Consider the following 22,091-nt stretch of genomic DNA (forward strand, 5'->3'; position numbering starts at 1 on the left):
ATCTCCAGAGTTGCTCTGAAAGTCACTTCAGCATTTAACCGCTTCGTTTGAGAAAACTACCGTCATAAACACAGAGAAACTCAAAGCTCTAGGCAAACCATTAAAATAAAAATTAATACACAACAGAACTTCTGAAGAAAAAAAAAAATTCATAAAAATATATTTTTTAATTAATTAGTATAGTTGTTTTTAAGAATTCAATTAATTAGACATGCTTTTTGATTATTAAAATGGAATTAAATCAATAAAAATGGAAACCGGAAAACAATTTTACTAAAAATTAAATTTGAGGGAAAAGAATAAAACGTAGGGCCCTAAAAAAAAAAAAAAAAAATTGTTAAACTTTTATTAAATTGTTGGTTAATTGGACAAGATTCATTATTTCAATAAATTAGACATGCTTTTTGATTACTAAAAATTTAACTTAACCATTAAAGTGGAGTCAAAAAAATAAATAAAAACGGAAAAAATTGAATTTGGGAAAAAATAAAACGGATTTTATAGGGCCCTACATACAAACTATACTTAACCATAAAAGCTAAACTTGACTTGTACACTACATACTGAAGTTGTATGGCTGCTCAACTATAGCAAATATCATAATCACGATTATTTTTGGTTAATACTGAAATCACGATTATTTAATACAATTATTGTTGGGTGATATGATCAAAGTCTGATCGTACACGATACGAGTCATTTTAAGTAGTGAAATGTAACAATTAGGCCACGTGTTCTCTAAAGCGTTTTTAGCTAGCTGAAAATGGCTAGCTATGGCCGCTTGAGAGCGCTTTGGCAGCACAGCATTTTTTTTTTTGCTTGCTATGATATGAAATATCCGTGAAATTGTTACTAGGATCTCATTTCACAGATAGTTTGTTCCTGTATATTTTATTTATTATATATATATATATATATATATATATATATATATATATATATATATATATATATATATATATATATATATATATATATATATATATATATATATATATAAAAAATACATTTATACACATTTACATACAGTTGATACAATATAAAGTATTTGCTCTGGCTTTTGTTTTAAGTTCATTTGTTTAATAATTATGCTTGTCGTCATCAGATGACGTTGTGCAAGCAGAATGTGGTGGTTAGCCGGTGTTGCATTTGTCCCGCCCCTACTCCACTGTGATTGGACGGCTGGCTACAAAGTGACCGTGATGGTGCAGCGTTTTACCCAAAGTTGAACCTTCCTCAACTCTCGGCAACCGGTAAAAAATGCCAACGCATAGGCACGCAAATAATAAAAAAAAATAAGCTAGCAGCGGGAAAAACGCTTTGGTGGAGCGAATTAAATATCAAAAACAACAGGAGATGCAGGCAAAAATCCTGAATCTTTATTAGTCAGGTGCACACTGTATGATTTATAAAAGTCTAGTTGTCAGACTGTACAAACCTGATCCTCATGTCACACTGTGGGATCTCAGTTGCCATTCATGTCAGTCAAGACGCATTAAAAAGATGCAGGAAAGAAGACTCGTCTGGAGTTTTACCTCATAAATCTGTGACATGTTCTGTGACTGAGCTGCCTTACATGCAGGATAGAAATGGTGGCTAGCCAGCAAAAACGATGTGTGTCAAGCAAGTGATGGTTTGTTTTTGTCTCACTAATTCCGTCATCAGGTTCGGCACTCCTATTGGTTTCTGATTTGACGGTTGTCGTAGGAGAAGCCACACTGCAGGACTGTGTGTTAAATTTTCTGACACCGGGAGAATTTTGTCTGAGGCAAAATTTGATTGCAATGGTCATTAATCAGCTGTCGGTGAACAAGTCAAACTAACGATGAAAGACTTCAGATTTTGGCCTAGGATCAGAGGAATCATTTAGGATTCTCAACATTCATCTCAGATGGCCAAATTGTACAGCGTGAACCCAGCTTTATCCATAGTAACATGAATGGCATACGGGACGGTTAATGTGCAGTATGTTTAACTGAAGGGTTTTGCATCAGGGCTGGAGTCCACAGGCCACTGAAGAGCAGCAGTGATCAGCAAAAACCCCCAAACCTCTATTTGCATCAAGTGGCAGCAGGGCGGCTTCCATTCGCCCACAGATGCGATTATTCATCAGCTTGCAAATTGGCACATCAAAGTGACGGCGGAGGAGAGCAGCACAGGAGCTGCTCACGAGCACAGGTCACTGTACACATCAAGAGCGACTCCTGTCCCCTGGTGTCACCAAACTACTGTATTAAATGCTGCTCAGACACAAAGGCCTGTTTCTGGACCATTGAAACAAAAGTGGACTGTATGAAAAAGCCTTATATCATAGTATGAGAAATTGCGTATCGTATTAAGTTAAATTTGACAGCCAAATGATCTTGGTTGTGTGTGGAAAACAAAAACGTGCGCAAAAAGAGGGAACTGCATGCTCATGTTGCCATGATGATGCAAAAAATTAAGCTTAGCGGTACATCAGCAATTATTATATAATTATAGCCATCAGTTTTTGGGAAATATTTTCTAATTTGTGGTAATTTTTCAATTATCTAAAAAGATGATTTTACTCTAGGAAAGTTTAAACTCACACTGGCTTTGAGGGTAATGGTCTCTCTGGGGTGGACGGTAGTTTCCTTGGTGATAGTTTCTGGGGGGCGGGGCACTGCTGTACTGACCGCCCCTATGCTGACCCTCGAGAGGAGGGCCGTGGCCAAAATGACCCGCCCCTTGACTTCTGCCCACATGGTGACTGAAAAGAGAAGAAAGAAATATGTTGATATTCAGGGTTTTTAGCCTCTGGAGGGTACTGTAAGGATTTCAAAATTTTAATATAATATTTTTCAAAATTTATTTCTAAATGTCCATAATTGGTTGGTTGTCCCCAAGTTGGCTGAGGGGGTCTTTTGGTTAGTGTTGCTATCGTTAAGTATAACTAAAAGTATTAAAAAATGGTTTATGTTAAGTGAAATAAAGCAAAAAAAAGGAAATAACTTTATATATATATATAATTAGTTCATACATTTATATAGCTATTTATATAGATACACGTGATGAAAAACTAAAAATGAAATGTTGCCTTGGGAAATAACTGAAATCAGTACTAAAATTACTAAAACCGAAATAAGAGCTAAAATAAAATATTTCAAAGCAATTAAAACTAATAAAAATGGGGGGGGGGGGGGGGGCATATATAAATACATATAGTATATAAATACATAATACTGCTTTGGGTGGGAAAAATTGATAACCCCTGATCTAAAATATGTAACTATACCTTAAATGCCAAATATTCTGACAAAGAAACAAGGATTGAAAAATAGAGGTTTCAAAGTGTAAACGTAGATTACAGAACTACTTAAAGTCCAAGAACACCTGTCTGCACCATCCAATCAAACCCAAAAACAGCTTTCATTAAGAAATTAAGTCTTTGGTGGGCTTTCATCTGCATACGTCTCCCCTAAACACCATGCATAATTCATCTCTTGTTATTGAAGCCTGAATTCACCAGATGTTTAATTAGCCCATTTTATACAAACTATTGCACTAATTTTATTTTTTTTTATACGCCGCCACTAAAAAAACATTAAAAGGCAAGGATTCAACCAAATAAACTGATGGATTCTGTGGGATTTTCATGATTTACTTGAGCTTTCTGAAACCCGATTGGTCCAGATGGGCTTGTTGGCGGTTTGGGTTGAATCCCAACTGAGGTCTCCATGGGCCGCGGTTACTCTGTTCCCAATCACCTGGTTTCAGAACCTTGTTAGGGATCCTGGAGAGAGAAATTGTAATACATAAATATAAAATATTCAACATCAATGCATCACTGAAAAGGCCATCCATTTTGTGCAGATATTCAATAGGTCTTTATTTATGCATTTTCATTAAATAGTGCAGCACTTACTTTGCTCCTGATAGGACAACAGCCTTGAAAACAAAACCATCACCAAACTGTGGATCCTTGAATTTGATTCTGCCAACCAGAAACAATCAGTATTTAAGTACAAATTTTAAGTGGATATACCTCATTTCAGAGCCATTCAGATGAACGGCATCAGTCCAGAGTTTGGAGGAGCTTCATATAAAGTTTTTGTTTAACGTCTGTGGGTTTTATGCAGTGTCTGACCTCTAGAGGAACCAGTAAATATCGGCAGGACAAGGCCAATGTTTCAATGCCTGACACTACAATTCTACAACCACGCTTCTTTGAGATGGTCATGTCTGTCTCTGGAAGGACACAAATACGAGTCCTTGAGTAGCCAATGGCTTAAAAATATCAGACTGATACATGAACTAATAAACCAAATCAAAATAGCAACAGGTTGAAAGATGCAAACGATTAGCAATAAATCAATATGGTTCAGGCCTATGAATCAGATGATATTTGCTGCACATTAGTAGATAATTGGTTGAGGCATAAAACAAACTATTACCCAATAGCGCAGCTGCTGCGGATGTCTCTCAGCGTTGGGATGGGCGACTCCACTGGTCTGAGGAAAACAAAAATGATGTTTCACAGGATTTGCAAAGCTTTAGTCTCAAGTGTCTCAACAGACTTTGCCCAGGTAATGACACAACAAAGCATCAAGAAACAAGATAAAGTGTTGTCTCCTTACTTATCTGGTAGAATAGGGTCTTCATCTAGATTTAATGTACCTTGGATTCCATGGCAAAACTCTGCAGGGATCTCAGTGCCCTTGAAGAGAGAAGATAGGAAATTACAGACTGAGACAACAAACTAAGGATCATTCACACTAAAGATTTTGGTTAAGATTGATTGCTTTTAATATAGGGATGTTCTACAATGGCAAAAATCATAATCACAATTATTTTGGTCAACACTGAGATCATGATCATTTAAAAAATTACCCATTTATTTCATGCTTTTATTGAACCTATTTAAAAAAGTCTTTAAAAAGTGGATTTTTGTTTTTTGAAAAAAAAAAAATAAAATAAGATTATTAAATAAAATAAGTAAAAATCTCTATTTCTCTTCTGCAGTCACACATTTGATATATTATGCTTAACATTTAGTTAAGATGTACTAATAAAAATGTATTAATCTTTAAACTAATTAGACGGATACATTTGGATTTAAATAATCTATTAAAGGACAAATGTGAACTAACAATGAACAGCTTTATTTTCATTAATGATTAAAAAGTACTGTACTAAAGGTATTGCTCATTGTTAATGTTACTGTTAACAAATGGAACCTTACTGTAAAGTGTTACCATTATCATTCATATATTATAGTTTGCTTATTTGTTGGTGCTTTTAGGGAGCGGTAAAAGCACACAAAGAAAATCAGCATGCTGGATTAATGATACTACACAAAATGAGAACATTTTCATTTTAACTCATTTTAATCACAATCATTGGCAGCCAAAATCATGATTAACTCATCAAAAACTTTAAATTATGGCTGGATGAGTAGTTTGGGTTAAGATTACAGGAAGACCAGTACCTCATGAGATTCTGCACGGTAGAGTTCCAGGATGAAATCACACAGGGGGTGGGACTTCCCAACAAACATGACATCACTTCCCAGACTGTTCCTTCTCACTGAAAACAACCATCAGATGGAACAGTTAGATTACAACACCACTTCAAAGCAAAAAAATATTTTAAAAGGACAGAACAAGAATTGCCAAGTATTTTCACTCGACTTCATTTAGACATTCAGTAATATACTGCTTATTGGCTATGAAGGTATATGCCTTACTCTCATCTGGGGTCAAATCAGAGTAGACCTCTGCTAACGCTGCCCGTAACCTCCGCTCATCCACAAACGGTAACAAAGCAACACCTGTTGTGAGGAAGAGAGCAAAATCACAATGACTGAAAACAACACAGCACTCGTTGTTACTATTCGGAGCTCAAAATGAAGCGCTGACCCTGCCAGGCGTACTTCTTCCCATTCAAATCAATGGCAAAGTCATCGGGGTAGAAATCAATGATTGAGGATTCCTGTTAAAGACAGATGAAGACAATTACAAAGAGAAAGAAAATTTCAAAGTGAATACAATTTACACTCTCAAATGTACCTGGTGTTACTTTGCATGACTATGGATGGCTAGGCATCAAAACAAATATTAAAATAATTGTATTAATTTTTAAGAGATACTTAAAGCTACTTAAATTATTCAAATCAACAGCAGCAAGTGATTGGTTTTTTTTTTTTGGATTCATATTAACAACATGCATGCAGCAGTAAGTACAGTATATTATGCTGCTTTCATTTTAATACACAGATCTAATATACAAGTGCAATTTCTTTTCCTGCCGTTTGTGTTCACAGACAAAAATCGATTTTGTTTGTGAATTTATGTTTTTGACATATATTGTGTGTCTAAGACAGTTTAAGCACAATATGATGTGATTGAGAACTTAGTTTAATACTCACAGGACGTGCCGTCTGAGCCAGCTTTCTGTGCGCATGCTTTAGATGTGTGCGCACAGAAAACCATATATCAGAAGTTTAGACGGATGTGGCTTTAAAATGCATGCAGACTATAAACTTTCATGGTGACGAAGAACTGTAATGTCACGTGAGCGAGGTCGCGATAGAGATGATTGCCAAAAACTAACAAAATATCTGTTTGGTTTGATGAGTATCCGAGGCACGAGCTGTACAGGCAGAGCCCTCTTCTGGAAAACAGGGCGGGGAGCAGCAGCTCATTTGCATTTAAAAGACACATACACAAAAACAGCATGTTTTTCCTTTCATTCAAAAATTGGGCATTTACAAAACGGTACAATAAATAATCTGAGGTATTTTGAGCTGAAACTTCACAGACCTATACTAGGGACACCAGAGACTTGTATTTCATCTTTTAAAGGTGCCCAAGAATGCTTTTTCACAAGATGTAATATAAGTCTAAGGTGTCTCCTGAATGTGTCTGTGCAGTTTCTGCTCAAAATACCGCATAGATTTTTTTAAATAATTTTTTTTAACTGCCTATTTGGGGGCATCATTAACTATACACTGATTTTGGCAGCACCGCCCCTTTAAATGGCGTGCTCCCTGCCACACGAGCTCTCGACTATATTACAGTGCATTTACAAAGTTCACACAGCTAATATAGCTCTCAAATGGATGTTTACAAGATGTTCGTCATGCATGCTGCATGCATGTTTCGAATTATGTGAGTAAAGTATTTATTTTGATGTTTACGTTTGATTCTGTATGAGTTTGAGGCTATGCTCTGTGGCTAACGGCTAATGCTACACTGTTGGAGAGATTTATAAAGAATGAAGTTGTGTTTATGAATTATACAGACTGCAAGTGTGTAAAAAATGAAAATAGCAACGGCTCTTGTCTCCGTGAATACAGTAAGAAACGATGGTAACTTTAACCACATTTAACAGTACATTAGCAACATGCTAACGAAACATTTAGAAAGACAATTTACAAATATCACTAAAACATCATGTAATCATGGATCATGTCAGTTATTATTGCTCCATCTGCCGTTAATACTGCCTTTCCTTGTGTAATGCCTTGAACATGGGCTGGCATATATGCAAATATTGGGGGCGTACATATTAATGATCCCAACTGTTATGTAACAGTCGGTGTTATGTTGAGATCTGCGTGTTTTCCGGAAGTCTTTTAAACAAATGAAATTTATATAAGGAGGAGGAAGCAATGGGGTTTGAAACTCAATGTATGTCTTTTCTATGTACTGAACTCTTGTTATTTAACTATGCCAATATAAATTCAATTTTTGATTCTAGGGCCTCTTTAAAAAAAAAAGGGCATATCTTAATAAATAAATAAAATGAATACGTTTGGGTACATTTGAATAAATCTGCCTATCAATGCCTCTTTCAAATCAAATTCCCAATAGACAAAATCAAATAGTTTCACTTGAAAATTCACTGCAAAAAATGATGGGAGTACGTTTTACAAGAAAATACCATTTCAGTCTTTCTACTTGAAAATGTCCTGTTTGTTATAATGCGTTACTTGCTATTTCTTTGTAATTGTTTGTGAAATTTAATAGCAATTTGAGTGAAACTTTTTCCCCAAGCATTGTGAATGCAGTTTCATGTATAAGAAGTCAGAGGTAAATCTCCCACTCACTGGGTCCGTCATCAGGGCTCTCCATGTCGTCGGCAGGAAGTTTCCACTGGCAGCAGGAAATACACTCATGAGCTGCTCCAGAGGTTTGAACTGCAGATGAAAAATTATTATGACATTGAGTAAATCAATAGTCAACACATCAGGAACAACATTGCAACACTGAGTCAAAACAAATCGTGCATAACAGAGTTTGTCTGCCAATGCAATGAGTTTCAAATTACCGGTTTGGTCCCTTTCTCGAAATCACTGAACATGCCCTTGATGTCTTTGAAGTCGGAGGCAAACGGAGCATAATGAAAGGGAAAATACCACTTCCAGGATGCGCAGCCCTGTCACACACACACACAAAAAAAAAAAAAAAACACTTGACTGTCATACCACACAAAAACAAGTTAAATACATCTTCAATTACTTCAAAAAGAAATCCTCAATTTTGAAAGACCTTCAATCCAAGTCATTTTTAAGACGTCTTCTATTAGCCCGTCACACTTACACTGTCAATGGGAGACCTTGATACACCATCAAATTTACAGCTCAATTAACACTCAGGAGGGCATTTAAACCAGACAGTTTAAGAAAAAGCCAAAAGGGCTACAACAAAAGACACACACACTCATGAAAACACCAAAATTTGTGGATTTAGTCCATGTTTGTAACCTTTCATGCTAGCATACTCTTGAACATTTACAATTATTATTATTTTTTTTAAGAGATACACTTTTAAAATGTACAACCCCCCAAAACGGATCCAAATACAACCAGAAAAATGCATTAAAGAGGGACAATTTTGTCAGTGTCAGACTCCTGCATTTTCTTTTTTTACTGAGGTTTACAGTACTGAAAATCATTTTTTGTTTTTCAAATGGTACATTACAATGAATCTGCTCTAAATATTCAAGGATTCATTTGAGTCGCTACTCAGTGTCCATGTTTGGCATTTTACATTCTGTAAAACAACATGTAGGTAAATATTGTTTATTATTAATTACATTTTACTTGTTTAGAACTTTTCACAAAAAAGTTTCAAAAGCTTAATATCTTCGTGCCTTTGTCGCATTTAGCAGATTAGAGATGGATGTTAATGTAGTTTACATTTTGTGATATAAAAAAAAAAAAAAAAAAAAAAAACCAAGCAGTTGAGATTTGCTGTATAGTATATACTTTATATGTGCAGATAAATCCAACTTTAAATATATTGCTGTGCGATAATATAGCTTATTACTACATTTTTTTTTTTTTTTTTTTTTTTTTTTTTTTACACAAAATATACACAAATTAGATCACATCAAAAATCACTAACAATTTTTACATTCTAAAACAAAACATTACAGATGCTTTGGATTTATGAGTGAGAACATCTGACAATCTCTTCGGTGCGCCAGTAACGGCAGAGGCAGCTTCCTGCTTTATAGAGTCAACCAATCTATTAATTTCCCCTATTTAAACTGACATTGTCAAGTGGCAAAAAGCAAAAAGGTGCAAGAAAATCCATGCAATAGAAATTATACTTGTGACCCCTCAAATGAAAAAATAGACACCCTAATGTGGGTAAATAAAAGCCATGTTGAGATCTGCCCCTGAACATCTACCATTTGGCAGCGTCTGTGTGTATCCGTGTGTGTGCGCAAATCAGCGAATATGTGGCAGAAGGGAGCAAATGCATCTCACACAGCAGCGAGACTCCATAACGAATCTGTTCAGCGGTTCCCGTGGGACGGCTCTCATCCGCCGAGCACATGGAGTAAGTGCAGGCCGCGCATATATATAGAGCTCCAATTACTGTGGACAAATCCCTGCACACAGAACTCTAATCAACCGGAGATCTACTGGAGAGAACGGAGCTCTAATGACTGAATTTAAAGCTAAAGATCAAGACCCTGCATTAAAACTCAACTAGGTAACACTAACTGGCTCAAGGAGCAGCGCAAACACAGCACAAAGCTGTTTGATCCTAGATTTGATGAACAAACAGATGAAGCAGAGGATATTCTGTAACATTTCCTGGATCTACTTTAAAACAGAATGTGGAAACTTCATTTCTGACTTGTAAGTGAAAAAGATAAAAGAATGAAAAGTAGGAAATAAGTAATGCACCAATCATGAATTTTCATTGCTGATTGTGTTTTGTTTTTTCCCCCAAGCTAATTGGCCAGTTCCGACAGTGATAGTTTGAATCCCGTTTTTAAATCCCAGCTAGCGCGCTTCCCATAATGTTTATATGTTAGGTCAGTAGGCGGTCTTTTGCGGTTGTCCGAACACATTTGATCACGAGCGTTTACTAGGGCTGCAACAACTATTTGATAAAATCAACAACGATTCTGATTATCGATTAGTTGCGTCTGCCCACCATGCACTGAAAACATGACAGCTGCATCAAATTACAGCACTGACAAAAACGCATCTAAACATATTGAAGGAAATGAGTGAGCTGCTGCAGGAAAGGTACGTGATCCAAACTGCCCAAAACATGAGAATCCTTTATTTTAAGCTTCAAAGCTAATGCATTAGTGTAATGGCTTGCCCGTCAGGCGCTTTGACAGATGCATGCGTTTCCTCAGCACATTCTACTGCTGTATCCTTATCTATAAATGTTACAAATTCATGCAAACATTTCCATTTTGCATAAAGGCTCGTCCTGACAGTCTGTGTTAAACTTCAAACTTTACTGAATGAGCGCCGGCGCGCAGACCTGCGTCAGACAGCAGTAGAGAGGGAGACAATATTCAGCGCAAAAAAAATATTAATTTTGCTGAAATATCTGTTTAAAGTTAAATTTAGATTTAAAAATCAACATGTCATTCAAGTATCTTAAGAGAGTAGTAACTGTAAAGGGATAAGAACATGTAATTTAAACAAGACGTTTCTTACACTTACAGGATAAAGAAATGACAGTAAGAGGTGATTGTGTCCAGAGTGAATGTGTATGCTCCTGCAGAACATTTATCTTGCCTGTTTGTTAACACAGAGTGTGTTTTTATTATATTTATTACTATATTGGTTTGTAATGTAGAGATTTACACTATATTCACAATATATAGTGCTTAAATTTATTAGACCTCTGCTACCCAATTTACCACCAGTATGTGTTCTTTAGTCACAGCAGCATTTCTAATGCTACAATATAATAATTGTTATCCATGAATTTTCGATTTTACTGTTTTAAAAGAAAGGCAGAACAAAAAGTAAAGCACTTTATAGGTTTTTTTTTTTCAGATGTTATGTGTGAATAACGACTTTAGTTGCTTCAGTTTGTTATTTGCCTAGCAATAGGCAATAACATGTTTAGCTTTAAATGTTTTTGATAGATTCATAAAATATTTATGTTCTTTCTTTATTATGACAGGTAGTCTAATACATTAAGCACTATGTTTTCATAGCATTCATTAGGCACATTTGTTTGAAGTACATTGGGCAGGACGCGCAATGTGTTTTTTGTACAAAAAAAAAAGAAAATGTATCCGATTAATCAAATTTTTAAAAAATAAGCCAACTAATCAAAATCGTTAGTTGCAGCTCTAGTGTTTACACTATGAAAGCAAAAAGAGTATGGTTCACAATTGCATGAACACTGGGCCTCTTTATTTGTATTTGAATCCATTTTTACACAAAAATTTATTTTACACAGTGTTTGAAGGAGAACGAAGTGGAATATCCAATTAATGGAAGAAATAATGAGGATAGCTATAATAACTGGTCAACTTTAAAGGCTATAAACCTTCAGGTTCAGGTGTGTACCAGTGACTTACCTGATAGTAGTATCTGAGCACCCAGCACAGGCCCTCCACGTACGACTTCACCACTTTCTTACGAAACTCATCGTCCGTCGCATCCACATCAAATTTGGTTTTATAGTAACGCTGTTTCCAGCCGTCCTCCCATAACCTGAGAAACATTTATAACACCATCACAGATACATAAACCTCTCACAGTTTGTCATCTTCTCCAAAGGCCTGAATTCATTAAACCCAAACCAGCCTCTCCTGTGCCAAATCGAGCGGGTTCACTTTTATGCATATGCACGCCTATGAGAATTTCCCACTTTGACGGGCTCCATTAAGGGGCGATGGGAAACTTGTTTTCCACCTTAGCGCTGGTCAGGATATTTTGACATGCTCTGGAAATGCAGCTCACATAATCAAGGATGAGCTGCATCTGTCTAGTGTAACCTCTACAGCATCCCACCGGGGACACAGAAAACCTCCATGAATACCAATTGAACTCAATCGATTTAGAATGCGTTAGAAAGCTAATCACTGAAACATTCGCTGTATTAATCACTGGCGGCACGGACACGCATCAGCGTCAGACTCCTGCATGACTCATGCAGACATTTGAGTAGGCATGTGCAACTAGTCGACTAGTTTGTGGAAGTCAAGTCACCTTTATTTCTTATAGAGATTTATAAAATGTATTGTTACGAGGCAGCTTCACTGTAATAAACAGGAAAATAACAGAATGGATACAAACTTAATCAAATATGAGAAATTCAAATTTTGCAGTTCTAAAAAGACAATAGTGTCATTGATGATTAGTCAAAAAAAAAAGCAGTCTTAAGGAAGGCTGGTATAATTAAGCTAGTTTCAGGCTCACCAAACCAGAACTGAAAGGGTTTAGTTGGCATTTACATGATATGCTCTTGTATTTTAAAACAGAAAAACAAAGAGCAATGAAACAGCATTATGATGCATGCTACAAAGGAGGACTATTTCTAACGATGTTGAATTGAATTCCTAGAGTTGTGTTGTTACCTGACATTATCTTCCGGTTCTGGTTCGCTGTCACTGTCCTCTGCTTTACGTTTCACACCACGAGTCTCCATGTTGTCACTGGCTCCAGCAGCACCCTGAGAGGAAGGACAGTGATGCTGTTATACACTATATCAATGACAGTCATGTTCTGAGCTCATAGACTTTGTCAAAGCTAAGCCCTTTCAAAAACTTGTACAAAGAGCAGGAGTGAGAGAAAAAGATACATGCCTTTCCATTTTTGATCATGGCTCTCAAGGACTGAGCTGCTTCCTGAAAATACAGAAACAGCTGATTAAACCAAGATGACAAAATAAGCATGAACAATAAGCAAGTTATGTGACCAAAACTTTATGAAATCGTATCTAATTGCCGGAACACCCAAAATCCTACACTTATTGAAAATCTCAGGAATTCATGGCAAAAGAGCTCAAAAACCTTATATAATTATGCGCAAAAGTCTGGGGTTGTTCAGATTTTTGATGTTTTTAAAAGCTCACCAAGGCTGCATTTATTTGATGCAAAAATGAAAAACCACAGTAAATAGTCATATTGTGATCTATTATTACAATTTAAAATAACTTTTCTATTAAATTATGTTTTAAAATTAAATTACATTTTAAAATGTAATTTATTCCTGTGATCAAAGCTGAATTTTCAGCATCATTACTCCAGTCTTCAGTGTCACATGATCCTTCAGAAATCATTATAATAAGCTGATTTAAACCATGATACATTTTGTCCTGTATTATTTGATGAATAGAAACAACAAAAAAACAAAACAAAAAAAAGAAACAGCATTTATTTGAAATGGCAATCTTTTGTAACATTATAAATGTCTTTACTCTCACTTTTGATCAATTTGAAGAGTTAGTTTACCCCAAAACTAACTTTGTCATCAATAACTCACCCTCATGTCGTTCCACACCCGTAAGACCTTCGTTGCATTATAACCACCACTTTCAAGGTCCGAAAAGGTACTAAAGTCATTGTTAAAATGGTCGACAAAACAAGAAAAAAAAAAAAAAAAAAAAAAGACTTTGAACCAATGTAGTCACATGGACTATTTTAACAATGACTTTAGTACCTTTCTGGACCTCAGAGGGTGCAATAACATTGCTGCCTATGCACGAAAACCTTGGATGCGTTCAGAAGATGAATGAAGGTCTAACAGGTTTGGAACGACATGAAAGTAAATACTTATTGACAGAAATTTTATTTTTGGGTGAACTAACCCTTTGAGCTACTGAAGCCCTTATTGACAATCTTGCAGACCTGATTGCGCTGGTTGCCCTGCATCCTCATTTCATATGCGGAATGTCTGGCGTTCTGCACTACCATGGGTCCGTCTCTGCCGCCCAGGGCCCGAGGGGCAAACTGACCACCAGGGATGAATGATGGACCTTGCTGTGACTAGGAAGAGAGCAATTCAATTCATTAGGTAGTCGTGGCCTAATGGTTACAGAGCCAGACTGGTAACCCAAAGGTTGCCGTTTGGATTCTCAATACTGGCAGGAAATCAAAAATGACTGCCAACTGTTCTGGGTGTGTGTCCATGGTTTGCTGTGTGTGTGTGTGTTCCCTACGCACTTCTCCTAATGTGTGTACACTAACTTGGATGGGTTAAATGCAGAGAACAAATTCTGAATGGGTTACCATACTTGGCCTTCATGTCACTTTCACTTTCAATTACCAAGAAATTGATGATTTACAAACTTCTGCATAGTCTGTATAATAAATATACACAAACATAATTATGATTTTACTGGGAAAATTAAATTAAGTATAATGATTAAGAGTAAAATCATGATTTTTAAGCAACTTAACATGAAGTATGTTAGTATATATTGCTGGTTATTAGAATATTTTATGTTTTGATATATTGGCACAAAAGTTATTGGTAACACTTTACAATAATTTGTTTACATTAGTTAACATGAAGTAACAGTGAACAATACTTGTACAGCATTTATTAATCTAAATGATAATGTTAATCTTACTAATCAATTTTTTTTTAAAATCAGAAGTTGTATCTGTTAACATTAATGCATTGTGAACTAACAAGAACATTTTATTAACTAACATTAACAAAGATTAATGTGCTATAAGAATATTTTATTCTTAGTTTGTTCACGTTAACCAATGCATTAACTAATGTTAACACAAGATATTGTAAAGCATTTCCAAATTGTTTTATAAAAAAAAAACTATATTAAAAACAGTCCTACTGATCACTGCCATAGTCTGTTATTTGTATGATATAAATGCAAATTGAATGTGAGTGAATGCATGATTTTGCAGGGTCAAGATACAAACTATTCAGGCACAGTCAGCTGAATTAAATGACCTTGTGAATGGATTCAACTCACTGGCTTTCAAAGGAACTGTGGGTGTATGCATGTTAACATTGCGAAAGGAATTATTGCAAAACCTCTCAACATTTTTTTTAATTACAACAAAACTTTAGAATGAAGAGCACATTTTCACTCACTTTCATCCGCTTCTTCTTTTCCTTCATTCTCCGCTTAAAACTCTCCTGCAGGTTATAAAAGCCCATGATGAGACAATAAAGAGCACATTTCTGTATTATAATCATTAGTGTAATGTGTCAGAGGTCACAAGCCCTCTGTTGCACAGCGTTGACAGCAATCAACATTTATTGAGTGTCTCACATCGTCGTCTTTGCGCTTTTTGAAGATGTTGTCCTCGGCCACCCCTACGGCTTGCATTATGAGCTCCACACGCTCGAGATTGACAAAGCCGTTTTCTGTTAAGTAGCCCTATAGAGAGAGAGAGAGAGAGAAAAGGGAAAAAAAAAAAAAAACATTCATATAGCGTATTTATACATCTCCCTTCAATCAGTTCCAGATGAATAATAATCAAGGTCACACCATTGTATATAATATTAAATGAATGCAATTTCATGTTGCCTTCAAGCACGGGATATATGGACATGAAAATACTCACCCCGGTTCTATGAACAACATCTTTGTAGATGCCAACCAGACGATCGATGGCGCCCTCTCTGTTTGAACACAAACTAGAGTCAGAACTCACTGCTGAGCACAGCGAAACAAAAGTGGTTTCTTTGAGCGCACCTGATCTCAAGAGACGGTAAGTGGGGCAAGAAGTCATTTCCCACAAAGAAACACATGAACACCCAGTCATCGACGCTCCGTTCAAAGTCAAATGGGAACGGCAGGCTGGCCATCGTTAACTCCCTCTCCAGATACTGCGGAGCAAAAAACACATTATATACAGACAAACCTGTTTAAATAGACATACATGATCTGTTTTTCTACCAAACATCTTAGTATCCATTCACAATTCCCAAGCTTCACGGCAACAAATTTTGCATTTGCAAACACATCACATTTTCCTTATAAAGCATAAAAATCTAGTTTAAAGTCAACATGAATTCAAATATTGCAGTATTTATTGTAAATTATTTATCCTGGCACTTAAATTGATGTGCCCTCGTAATCTTTAAATCGAAATATCTTCCTCTGCCTCTTGCAGCAACATCTCTTCTCTGATGATGCATTTAATAGTGCAAGGGAGGAGCAACCTGTCACTGTCACGAGATCGACCAATAGCAACCATTCAATCAATTTCCGAAGAACCAAATCAAGCCCCGCCCTACATTTGTTCTTGTTCCAGAAGCCTTTTGACTCAGATCAATAAGGAAGAAAAGACAAGTGCAACTTCAGTTTCATGCAGACTTTAAATTAGCAAAATAATTTAATAATCCGACAAATTTAAACAATGTTAAAAGCATAAAACACTTTCAAAAACAGAACAAACCTCTCGTAACACAGCCAGACGGATGAATATGAACTCCTGCTCTGATGCTGGAATAGTGTCTGCAAATTCATCATGCTAAAAGAGAAAACAAAACAAGTTCACACAAAGTTGAGGTAAAGTTCTGGGCAGATGGATGGAGAGGATGAGTCCATTACCTCGCCCTGTTTTTCTCGGGGCAGTCCCTGGCAGTCTTTGATCTCGTGGCCGATCTGACCACACAGGGCGCAGGGTCTGGGTTTGTTGGGTTTGAACTCTTCTCTTATAATGGTAAAGTTGGGTTCATGTGTCGCCAAACCCAACATTATCAAATCAGCTGGACAGAAAAAAAAAAGATAAAATTAAACAATTATAATGTTTACAAAGAGAATTCTTCTAAAATGTTTTATTACAGACAGTTCATAATCCTTTTCAGTCAGAAAAGTTTCAGAGAATGACAACCCCAGAAAATACAAAGACAAAATTGTTAAATAACAGAAACATGTAGTCGATGTTCTTCATAAAAATGTTAATAACGCCAGCTTTCAGTCAGATTGATGTTTTGAAGTATCTTCTCTCCAGACTAATCAGATGCAATATAGGTTTCCTCATTCGTCTGCTTAGTGCATTAATACTACAGATAGGTTTTGCGTCAAGTCCCTTTATACATACTAATAAAAGCAGACAGATTTAATAAACCCTCTCATGATCTCAATCATGTTTTGTAGCTTAAAAGTCAGCATGAAATGGAAGTTGCAACCAAACTTACTACCATATTTTTCTAAACAATCAAATTTTTTTTCCAAGCAGTAATTGTATCCATTGGTTGTTGACTGCATCATGAAAATGAGCACTGTATACTGGAATGGAGGCAGATCTGAATGTGACTCGCTAACTGTAGTACGGAGGTCTATGATGTCAAGTGAGCATATCACAGGAAGAGCAAGTTAATGCATGGATGAATTTACAATTTCATGCAGATGTTACAATAGCCATGTTTCCATCCAAAGTTGAAAATTTAACTTGTGTGCATATTTGGAATATTGCACAAAACATTTGCGAATAAAGCACTGTTTCCATCCAGTCCAAGAGAACAAATCTTCACTTCCTGATAAAATGGCGCTAAATATCAATAAGAAAATTGGAAGTTGCTGCAGTAGAAGGCACTATATATATAATAATTTTCACATATAATAAATTATTGCACATCAAAGTGTGCAAATAAAACGCAATTTACGCTGTCATGCTATCTTGCATGCAGATGCCTGGTGTTTGTAAACACAATCTTGTGATGCGCTTCTGGGAGGGATACGGTCGCATCGCAAAGTCACGTCTTTAATGCGCATGAAGGAATTTATTCAGTACAAATGTTTCCATCGTATGCATGTTTGTTTTCGTATTGCATAAATTTATCCGACTCAGTTGAGTGCATGTGTTTTTAGAATTTGTGTGCATCTTGGCGTTTCCATCCAGCATTTTTTTAATGCAATTTCTCAAAATGCGCATATAATTAGGTTGGAAACAGCTGGAATATGAAAACAAGTACTCAAGGATTCACTAAACTACATGGCCAAATTCACTTTAATATTGCTGAAAAAAAAACAAAAAAAACACTTTACCATCAGCTCCACAGAGACAGTGATGCGTGTTTGGGTCGTGATTTGGCTGAGCTGGAAAAGAAAATGACCCAAATTACATTAGACCTCTTTGCGAACCAAATTTTAGACATTTTTAGGCTTATTCTAAAGCATTTGTGGGATAGGAAAATATTAAGTTGTTTATTTAAAACAGAACACCAGATGAAAATACTTCAACTAACAGAATCATACCACAAATCAATATTTCAAAAGACCTTCACAAAATCTGAGTTCTCGGCTCTACCTCTCTGTCTCCTGATGAAATCCATAATTTTATGTTCTCCTTCACCAGGAACACTGGCGTCTGACAAGAAAACCTGCAGGACAAAATATTTATTTATTGATTATATCCCACAACAACATAAAAACTCAATAAAAGGATTAATTACATTTTATTTGAGGAGTCGTATGACTTACCGTGATATTGCGCCATCCAGGATCATTGGTGAGTCTGTCGGCGACGTAATATCGCAAACATTTGGCCAAATTATCCATGAACTCGGTTCCCTAAACGCAACACAGGAAAACTACTAATTACATTTGACAAGAACATAAAATCACGTATTGAGATTCTCAAATCCTTAAATTGTGAACGTGAAGTAATAGAGCGGAGGAAATGTACGTCAATAGGGATAAACAATCAGAATGACGTGCTAATCAGAGGAAACAACATTAAACTATCCAAAAAGTATGACCACTTACAGGTGTGATGCAATTACTGTCAAAACGTTCTTTAATTCCCTCAGGTGGAAGGTAACCACCTAAAAAGAGAAGCATGAATCAAACAGGGAAACAGAAATGCATCATAAACAACAAGTTAGAATTTAGTGCTCATTTACTGCAACTTGAACATATTAGTGCAAGAATTCCCAAACTGTTTGTCAGCCAAAACTCAGACAAGGTGTAATGTCTCTCACCTCTCTCAATAACTTCTTCTCTCATCTTCTGTTTCTCCTCTGCAAGCTCCACTCCTTCCTTAGATGCCCGGAAGCGTCTTGATCTCTGCTGGTTCATTTTGGCACGAGGAGCCTACAAATAATACCGAAAAGCAGCACAAGAAATGCTTACTGAAGTTGTTGACCACAGTGTGCATGATTCATGGATGCACTGATATTTTATTTTCAGTGCATTAAAGAAATTATTACTTTAAACTTTTTTTAGTTTTGGAAAACTCCGTAAGAATGAGTTGACCAACAACATATTAATATTTTTAACTGAACGTCCTTTTCTTATTAGTTTGTGCATTTGTTTCGTCATGCCAACTTCTATATTTATTTTCCATCATCTTCCAGCAAAACGTTTAGCTATCATGGAATCACATTATAGCTGTATAATTTCCAGCTAGTTTAAAGAATCTTCACATTTAATATATAAATATTAATTTCTAACACTTAAAAATGTAACTGATTTCACCACAAAGTTTGTAATAATTCCCAGTGGCTCACTTCTGAATTTATGTGCATTATTAAAGGAAACACTCAATACAATGACTTCATTTTCTCTACAGAGCTGCAGCTCCGTTATGCAGCAGAAACACTGAAAGCATAAGTTTTGCTGGTGCATGTAGTGTCAACCTGGCCTAATAGAGAAGATATGAAGATGATTTTGAAGAATGATACATACCACACCATCAATTGCCATGTACAGAACCCGTCTCGGTCGAACAATGTTAAAGAGACGGTCAATGTATTCGAAAATGGCAACCATCATTTCATCCTCATTCTTAGGTGCTGGCCTGCGAATGGTTAAAATAATGTTTTAATAAATAAGTCACTTAAAGGGTTAGTTCGCCCAAAGATGAATATAATTTCATTTATTATTCGTCCTCATGCCGTTCCACACCTGTAAGACCTTTGTTCATCTTCAGAACACAAATTAAGATATTTTTGTTGAAATCCGATGGCTCAGTGAGGCTTGCATAGCCATCTTCCTCTCTCAAGATCCATTAATGTACTAAAAACATATTTAAATCAGTTCATGTGAGTACTGTGGTTCAATATTAATATTATAAAGCGACGAGAATATTTTCGGTGCGCCAAAAAAACAGAATAACGACTTATTTAGTGACGGCCGATTTCAAAACACTGCTTCAGGAAGCTTCAGAGCATAATGAATCAGTGTATCGAATCAAGATTTGAATCGCGTGTCAAACCTGAAGTCACATGACTTTGGCGCTCCGAACTGCCGATTCAACACAAAAGATTCATAATGCTCTGAAGCTTCATGAATCAGTGTTTTGAAATCGGCCATCACTAAATAAGTTGTTAGTTTTTTGGTGCACCAAAAATATTCTTGTCGCTTTATAATATTAATATTGAACCACTGTACTCACATGAACTGATTTAAATATGTTTTTAGTACATTAATGGATCTTGAGAGAGGAAATGTCATTGCTGGCTATGGAGGCCTCACTGAGCCATCGGATTTCATCAAAAATATCTTAATTTGTGTTCTGAAGATCAACAGGTCTTACGGGTGTGGAACGGCATGAGGGTGAATACTAAATGACATTATTTTCATTTTTGGGTGAACTAACAATTTAAATACATTAAAACAACATGAGAGAATCTCACTTGTCCTCAGGATGTGTGCATGGATGAATAATTCCATTCATGTCTAGATACAGGTTGTCAAACTCCACTTCATTTGGGTTTGGTTTGCTGGTATCAACTGGGATTTTAATGCCATTGTACTCCTTGGCCTGAAAATAAAAAATGTAGACAAATCTATACATATATATATATATATATATATATATATATATATATATATATATATATATATATATATATATATATATATACACATATACATAAACCTAATATATACCTAGTAGACATCAGTCTAAAAACCTAGAAAACTGTCAATCTATATTCATTAACATGGCATCAGAGCTGCGTTCTGAAGCGAAATGTGGGTACTTGAAGCACGATCGGCTGAAAATTTGCATACTTCTCTGTGATTGGTTGGTCGTTCGAGCGATCTCACGTATCTAAGCACCCTAACATGCGGTCTAGATAATAACCATTCAAGGTGTTTGAGACACAACCAGACAGTCGGATCTATAATTCAACTACGGTGAACTTCTATTCAGCCAAAAATAATTAATTGGGAAAAAAATATTAAAATCGCATAAACTCAGACACAAAAACAAACTGAAACGAACACAACCACATGTGAGCGTCAGGACTGCAAATCATGTGTCATTATAACCATTTTAAGCATAACTAAATGTTTAATTACATAATTAATTAAATAATCATTCAGATGGTGTTGTGTCTCACCTTCTCCTCCAGACAATGTACTATTATCGACGGATACTTCCGACTCAGCCAACGGAAAAAAGCGGGGACTCCCATCTCCCGTAAAATACAGCACTTTAAACGAAAGAGCAACTTTAAAAACGGTTAAAAACAGCTAAACACGCAGAAGGATGAAAACAGTCACCAAACACAGCGCACGCAGTTGATTTACCCCAGCACACTGTGAGTAATTTCCGGGTCATCAGGAAATGATGCAGGAGGCGCCACGCGCTGGCTAAAAGGAGAATTGCACCTCCAAATCAACAATCAAAACCAGCAATAAAGGCGTACAAATAAGACATTTTAACAAATAAATAATAACAAAACGAAAAACACTTTTTATTTATATTCATTTTTTTTTTATCAAGGCCTCAAGCTACAGAGTGTTTGAAAAAAAACTGTTTTAACCACTGATCTATATAAATGATCATTTATTAAAATAATATTATAATACTATGTATATATATATATATATATATATATATATATATATATATATATATATATATATATATATATATATACACACACACACATTCTGGGTTAAAAACGGACA

General features: G+C 35.9%; 1 protein-coding gene across 1 annotated transcript in view; it reads right to left on the reverse strand.

Moving 5' to 3' along the window:
• Positions 1 to 21,726, reverse strand: part of xrn2 (5'-3' exoribonuclease 2) — a 29,450-nt gene extending 7,724 nt beyond the window's left edge. The window contains exons 1-28 of the mRNA XM_067384430.1: positions 21,518 to 21,726; positions 20,807 to 20,934; positions 19,857 to 19,968; positions 19,151 to 19,262; positions 18,936 to 18,994; positions 18,651 to 18,740; positions 18,478 to 18,550; positions 18,216 to 18,266; positions 16,776 to 16,933; positions 16,621 to 16,695; positions 15,915 to 16,048; positions 15,784 to 15,841; positions 15,489 to 15,596; positions 15,308 to 15,352; positions 14,092 to 14,229; positions 13,048 to 13,089; positions 12,820 to 12,914; positions 11,818 to 11,953; positions 8,293 to 8,400; positions 8,072 to 8,161; positions 5,880 to 5,952; positions 5,708 to 5,791; positions 5,450 to 5,547; positions 4,599 to 4,678; positions 4,416 to 4,472; positions 3,887 to 3,955; positions 3,626 to 3,754; positions 2,571 to 2,731 (exon numbers count right to left, since the gene is read on the reverse strand). Of these exons, the coding sequence (XP_067240531.1) occupies positions 2,571 to 2,731; positions 3,626 to 3,754; positions 3,887 to 3,955; positions 4,416 to 4,472; positions 4,599 to 4,678; positions 5,450 to 5,547; positions 5,708 to 5,791; positions 5,880 to 5,952; positions 8,072 to 8,161; positions 8,293 to 8,400; positions 11,818 to 11,953; positions 12,820 to 12,914; positions 13,048 to 13,089; positions 14,092 to 14,229; positions 15,308 to 15,352; positions 15,489 to 15,596; positions 15,784 to 15,841; positions 15,915 to 16,048; positions 16,621 to 16,695; positions 16,776 to 16,933; positions 18,216 to 18,266; positions 18,478 to 18,550; positions 18,651 to 18,740; positions 18,936 to 18,994; positions 19,151 to 19,262; positions 19,857 to 19,968; positions 20,807 to 20,934; positions 21,518 to 21,592 (2,638 nt within the window). The 5' untranslated portion in view covers positions 21,593 to 21,726. The remainder of the gene's footprint in view (positions 1 to 2,570; positions 2,732 to 3,625; positions 3,755 to 3,886; positions 3,956 to 4,415; positions 4,473 to 4,598; positions 4,679 to 5,449; positions 5,548 to 5,707; positions 5,792 to 5,879; positions 5,953 to 8,071; positions 8,162 to 8,292; positions 8,401 to 11,817; positions 11,954 to 12,819; positions 12,915 to 13,047; positions 13,090 to 14,091; positions 14,230 to 15,307; positions 15,353 to 15,488; positions 15,597 to 15,783; positions 15,842 to 15,914; positions 16,049 to 16,620; positions 16,696 to 16,775; positions 16,934 to 18,215; positions 18,267 to 18,477; positions 18,551 to 18,650; positions 18,741 to 18,935; positions 18,995 to 19,150; positions 19,263 to 19,856; positions 19,969 to 20,806; positions 20,935 to 21,517) is intronic.
• Between the last annotated feature and the right edge of the window lie 365 nt (positions 21,727 to 22,091).

This window comes from Chanodichthys erythropterus, chromosome 4 (genome assembly GCF_024489055.1).
Source record: "Chanodichthys erythropterus isolate Z2021 chromosome 4, ASM2448905v1, whole genome shotgun sequence".
Classification (NCBI taxonomy): domain Eukaryota; kingdom Metazoa; phylum Chordata; class Actinopteri; order Cypriniformes; family Xenocyprididae; genus Chanodichthys; species Chanodichthys erythropterus.